The sequence below is a fragment of the Echinococcus granulosus genome, assembly GCF_000524195.1.
Source record: "Echinococcus granulosus chromosome Unknown EG_S00125, whole genome shotgun sequence".
Classification (NCBI taxonomy): domain Eukaryota; kingdom Metazoa; phylum Platyhelminthes; class Cestoda; order Cyclophyllidea; family Taeniidae; genus Echinococcus; species Echinococcus granulosus.
The window spans coordinates 151,876-158,488 of NW_020170505.1; the positions used below are offsets into that span (position 1 = coordinate 151,876).

Sequence of the window (6,613 nt, forward strand, 5' to 3'; positions counted from 1 at the left end):
CGCCCTGGAATTGTGGGCTGAACTTGCACTAAACAACATTTCCTTGGTGCACTCTCCTGTGTCGGTGTGTTGGTGATTGTACTACAGAAAGTGTAGGTTGCTGGTAAAAGCAGCGCATGCTGAAGCGATTGCAATCGTGCATTACGATTGCATAAACAATTCTCTTGCTCTAACACCAGTACGATAAAGCGAAGTGCCATACGACTACCAAATTCTATCAAATCTAGGGGCTTATTTTAAGCTCAATGACCTTCTATTGAAATTATTATGATCGTTTAATGTGTTCGTATTGTGTTAACCATAGTGTTAGCTCCTCCTATTGGAAGGGTTGAATTGTCTAACCGTAGTCTATGCATCTATGTAAGGAGACTGCATCAATCACAACTTTGAATACCTTGCCCGTTTCTCATCCAGAAATCGGCAACCGGGTTAGACCTCCTTAAGGCGGTTTGCCAATATCTCGGCCTTCGAGACCTCGAGTTCTTTGGCCTCTACTTCTTCAAGCACCCCTCCACTGATGCTGCAGGCGTCAGCACCCCCTTGTCGTCCTTATCTAGGCGAACGCCTTGGCAGACAGAGGGTATTGGACACTGCGCCGTCCATCACCGTGGTGTTTCGGTGAGATTCCTCTAGCTTGTTAACTAAACTTACCTTCCTATCTCCAATGCAAAATACTTAACTGCACCGCACTCGTTGAAGATATCCTTTTCAGCCCTAACGTGATCCACATGATAGTTTTTTGTGTTCATGTTCTTACTTAAATTGCTGAAATTGGCACACGCCCATTTCTTGCCTTTTCACTTTTACCTGTAAGGTATCGCAACGATGGTGACAGTCCACATTGGGATGCTAGAGTCATCTTAAAGTTCAGGATCGAGAGGTTTGCTTATTAATCTTGTATTTTCACCCGCACGATCTAGCAGTGGCCGGTCAGAAAGTTTTTTGATCATGTTATTGTTGAAACATTGCTTCCTAGCTCTGACGGTGTTAATGTGAAAAACAGACGTAATCTTTTAAAAATCCAGCTTCATTATCTAGTCGCTTGATGTTATATTATGGTAAATATTCTGCATTTTTTTCTATGAGCTAGAAATTTGCTTAAATAGTCAATATATACTTCATTAACGGAGAGGTAAAGTGTTGAAATGAAATGAGCTATGCGTATTCAAAGGACTGCGCATTTTTTCGATGATCTGCTTCAGTGGAAGTGGTTTCCTCATGCCCCACATCAATTTGCTTTAATAGACGAGGAATTGATAAGTAAAAGTCTGGTATAGAATTTCAAGTCGCTGCTATTTTAAATTCGAGGGAAAAAAAAACATCGATTTTAAGGAATCTAATAGAGGGATCTTTGAGCCTGGACTAATTTTCTTTTCTGAAAATGCTACCGACGAGGTATTTATTTTCTTGCGGTAAATAAAACACCCAGCAGTGAATTTGGCTTCAGCTCTTAACAGAATCTCCGAGTCTTCTCATGAAAAAGACAGGAAGTGGTCAGGTGTTACTCATAGTTGCACGCTTCAATTGTCGAAACGGTTTTTTCTTTATTGTTCAAGGCCGTGGAGGCGGCTAAGTATGACTGACGCATTCTTCATCCGTTGCATCAACGCGAACATTTTCTAAGCCTTCAGATTCACTCGTGGGTGAGGTGACTTTTTACTACCGAAAGGTGAATAATGGGACGCTTTTTGATTCTGGTACGACTTTCTCGGAAACCCAAACATGGATCAATGCATTTTACACAACCGCGCTTTTGAAATTTGTTCAACCGCTTCCTTGTTTCGAAATCTGTCAAACGAGCCTTGTCGAGCGGAATGTTTTTGCCACTACAACTACTTTTTAGCGTAAAGCAAAGCAGACTCTGGTAGAGGAACCACTTTTCGAAATTTGTTGATCAGTATACTGTCTCAAATGTGCAGAGGGTTTTTAATGTTTATTATTCAATCACCAATATTCTGGCTTACCGTATCAGCTGGGTGTTCTATAGTTTCCCCATTGCCTCAGAGGATTTCATTCTACAATGTTATTTATCCTAAAACCCATTTGAGTGGAGTATTTTGAGGCATGTTTTCCTTTATTGAGTTAGTTGATTTCCCGTACACAGACTGCCACTTATAATGGTCTCCACTTCCTAGTTGATTTTGCATCTACATGAGTAAATAAATGTCCTTTTTTCATAGAAAAAAACAACTGTTCTAGGGTCGCTTGGCCATAATTGCCTCATGCACTGATCTGATAACCCATTGATGCATGCAGCAGTGTGAAATGGACTAAATACGACGCATCAAGCCTGTACTCAAATTCATTGTTGTTAGCAAAGAACTAAGTAGCCTAGAAAAGTTGCCTCATAACAGCGTTTTAGGTAATTAATGCTTAATTTGCTAGTTCATGATAATTTCTAAGGCTTTCTCGTCCACATAAACCTATGGATCACACATTGATGGGTATACCTTCATTGATCAAAAGTGCCGGAAGTGAACTACTTTAAAGGTCATGGTTTTGGAGCATTCTTGAAGGTTCTACTCATGAATTTATTTTTATTGTTCTAGTAAAGTTTAATTCAAAGGTGCGATTTAGTGGAACGATCCGTATTTTGTTGTTAGCTTTTGCTTACAAGTGTATGAAGAAATGGATCGGATTTCTCCATTGAGTTGATAATAAACCATTGAGGAGAAACTATATGAATTAATTAATACCTTATCACCACCTGTCGAAGATATTATTTTGAGATTTTTGCATCAACGATTGAAAAGCTCCCGAACTTTAGTATCTGAGTGCGTCATGCGACGAATTTTGTTTGGCAAGCCGGTTCTTCTTGCAGTTTATTGCGTATAAGAATTTTCATTTTGAGACGATAGCCAAATTAGGTCAAAAGGAAGCAGTTTTCCATTTTTCCTTCTTCAGTACGTATGTCCGCTAGGGATCTGACATTCTTTTTCATTGATATCTAGAGGTGGAGTAGGAATTTTACTGTTTCATTTGCATCCGTGTTTCAGGAAAAAACATAAGAACATTTAGCTAGTGCGACGACCACAAAAAAATATTTTAACAATATAAAAAATAGTGCTTGAAGATGTTACAAGAAGGCTCAATGTGAATTGGACTTCTCTGCGTTCAGACTCATGAAAGCCGAGTTACCTGAAATTATTGCATCATGAAGTACCGTTACCGTGTAGAAATGTGATGTAATTTGTTTCAGAATAAGTAGTCGAGAAATGTGAGGAATCTAATGCCACGAAAAAGATTGCTGTTTTGCGTTTCGTAATGAAACGATTTCACATTTTAAAGTAAATTTTGATGCCACTCACTTCGTACGAAACATGCCATCATTTAGTGATACGCTTTACTACTTGACGTTCCCTATATATTCGCCTGGTGAAATTAAGCACCTTCTTTTTTAAAAAAAAATATGTTTCCTTAGCACTTAAAGGACATTTGCTTATTTTGAATAGAAAAAGCAAGTACAGTACTCTTTTTGGTTCTGCCTTTGTATCACAAAGTCTCATCATCACACCCTGAAGTAGTTTATCAGCAGTAAGGCAAAATGAGATTATTTCTGCGCCAGTTTTACTGTTTATTAAGAATCCCATTTGTTCTTTTTTTCTGCAGTTTTGGCTGAAGATGGATCGAAGAATAGTGGACCAATGTAAAAGTAAGTCTCACTCATATTCCCCAACAAATCGTCGTATTTTTGATCAAAGCACATTTAGGGATTGAAAAACCGTCCATTCTTTATATTGAGGTGCTCCGCAGATGCGGTGCTATTTATTTACCGCCTTGAACTTTCAGGTTAATAAGGCTCTGATTATTGCTTTTACTACCTCTCTGACCTCGTGAGGCTAAAAGCAATGATCATGAAATTCCCCCTCAGGGTTTCTTTTCCCTTCAGCAAAAACTGTAGTAATCGCGCGCACCAACCATCTCCCTACTTGGGACCTCTTTATCATTTTACTGGCATTTGAATATTTTCACTGTCATTCATCTCCCGAGATTTAACTCCCCTACTGATTGCACGGGGCATTGTCCTTTACGGTTATGGTGCAGCTGCTGAGTTCACGCTCTGTTTTTACAGCGATTTCTTATGTCGACCTGGATCAGCTGGGTACCCTGCGAAAAACGTTGTAAAGGGAAGACTGCCATGGATGACGGTATATGTATGCCCATCCCATAAGGATTATTAAAATCTTGACTTTTGGCAGGTACCCCAAGGTCAGGTTCTGTATTGCGGTTAGTAATGAAGTGATACCGGAATCAAATGTGTTATATGTATGTATACAGCACCAGTGTTAAAAACTGAATCTGAAGACTTGATACCTTTCTCTACTGATACCTATGAATACTATACTTGGATAATATAATGGCATTAACACTTCGAAGAAGGCTTAAGGAGGGGGACGATTATGACCTATCCTTGCTATGGAACATTGTATTGTCCTAAGAAGCACTTTTCAAATAAATCTTTTTAGTGGACTTTGTTAACGGAATGTAGTAGTAGACTATCCCTATCGGAGTCTAGAAGAAGTAATACCTTAGTTGAATTTGGAAGTCATCAAGTGTCTTCATTTCTGTCTTGGGTCTGATTACCGTAATAGTGGCCTACGCAAATGGCTAAGTACTTAAATAGCCAAGGACAACTCTCAAAAGGTAGTAGCTGACAGTTACTTTTGTTTGCTGATCAATGCGATTAATTCCAGCCTCCGAGAGTGACTCAAATTCCAAGATGTCAGATGTACTGCGTGTTTATACTACTCCATTTAAAGCATGGGAGGAAGTTTCTGCTGGGCTTGCGTTACTCTTGAATACGTATGTCTAGAAGAAATGGAGCTGTACGCACCCACCATGCGAAACTGTAATTCAGTAGAATGAATCCCCGTGTGCACGGTAAATGAAATATAACACACTCCACAACCTCGTCCTATTTTGAGTCTCATCCCCGGTGCTTGCAGCTGCCACACCTCTGCAATGACCAGTATACCGGTAACTGATTAAATTGGAATCGTTCACAAAACGAAATCACGTCGTAGAAAAGATGTTTCTCTACTGATTGATAGTGTTTTTGGTGGGGTTCCTCTCATCACATCGTCTGATGGGAACTCTGAGGATCCAATTCAATCGTGGCATTGAGTAGTGAATGTAGTATTACGGCGGGCATATTTCGGCGACCGCTCGATCTACTTTGATGTTAGATTTTTTCAAGAGCATGTTGGGCGTATCTCATCGGAGTGCCATCAGTGTGACTCCCACATACCTTATCCAGAGGATGTTAAAAGTTCTCCAGTCTTTTTTGCCTTGGAAATGGTAAAAGTGAGTGAAAAGTGATAGGTGATCGTAATTCAACTAGGTCTGGACAATTGCGTGCTCTTGTAGATTATTTCAATAATGGACAGGTATGTTGCGCATGAGTGTGGTAGATACGTCCGAATGTGGTCGAAATCATGAGGAATGAAGAAACTATTCGGAGAGGCAAAGCTTTCAAATGGGAATAACACCAGACCACCTTGGATCCTTTGCATGAGACAAAGACTTTTTTGGCGGAAACTATCGCGAAGAATTCCATTTTTAAGCTAAAATGAACACACCATTGATGGCCCTTTAAGGACAAAAACCAGTTTTCGCTCAAAAATACCCCTTCCAGATCTTTTCTGGGATCATACATTTTCCTCAAAGCTGGAATTGATGGTGATTTATTGTTGCAAGTTCCCGAATCAACAGCCATTTTTTTTCTTAGTTGAGTATAATGATTGAATTCACTTGAGAGGCTTCGAATTTCGCTTCAGAAAACACCCAATTTTGGTTTGGTGTCCGCATCTATCCGCCCAAGCCGCATGAGGACATCTACGACGAAATTACGCGCTATCTGCTCTGTCTACAATTGCGAAAGGATCTGCTCTCTGGAAGGTATGTCTCCTCAACGCTATCTTCCCTTTCCATTCCTTTCTTCAAAGCTGGTTGACTTACTTTGAACTTATTTTTTCCTGAGTGCGATGTGTTGCCAAACTCGTCCATGCCATATTTTTTTATGTGGAGATGATGTGCGAGCATGGCTCTTGGTTTAAAACTGGTCTAATCATATCACTGTGTGTAGCCTATTCTTAACAAACGAAGTAGGTGAATCACAACTCTCCACCAATGCTTTCGTGCTTATTTTATACTGTTTCAGGAAGGCTGATACCTTACAGATCTTATCCGTTCATACAGATATTTGGTAATAGTGAGGTGTAAGCCGGAAACTGGGAAATAAGAAATTGTCTGTTGATATGCTGGGACCAATCTCAGGTGTTAAATAATAAGTAGCTCTTGATTAGTTTCAGTTATGTACAGGCGCTATTTTCTTCCGTAACGTCTTCAATATCATTGAAAAGGAAGCAATGTGTAGCGATCGGCATTTGCGTCTTCATAGTTGGATTACTTCTACCAAAAGACATGAACGTCTGATGACGTGGGGGATGAATTTCAGAGCTCTTGACCATTGCTCATTTTAAGTACTGGTTGATTCTGACAGGTTATTACCAGCAACCTACACTTTCTGTAGTACAATCACCAACACACCGACACGGAAGTGTGCAACAAGGAAATGTTGTTTAGTGCAAGTTCAGCCTACAATTGCAGGGTA

General features: G+C 39.8%; 1 protein-coding gene across 1 annotated transcript in view; it reads right to left on the minus strand. All coding sequences in view use genetic code 11, as the record gives it.

The window, feature by feature from the left end:
• The window catches only part of EGR_08949 (hypothetical protein), a gene marked incomplete at both ends in the record, with an annotated part of 4,350 nt that extends 3,601 nt beyond the window's left edge, over positions 1 to 749 (minus strand). Inside the window, one exon of the mRNA XM_024498198.1 lies at positions 652 to 749. Coding sequence (XP_024347397.1) covers positions 652 to 749 — 98 coding nt within the window. The remainder of the gene's footprint in view (positions 1 to 651) is intronic.
• Between the last annotated feature and the right edge of the window lie 5,864 nt (positions 750 to 6,613).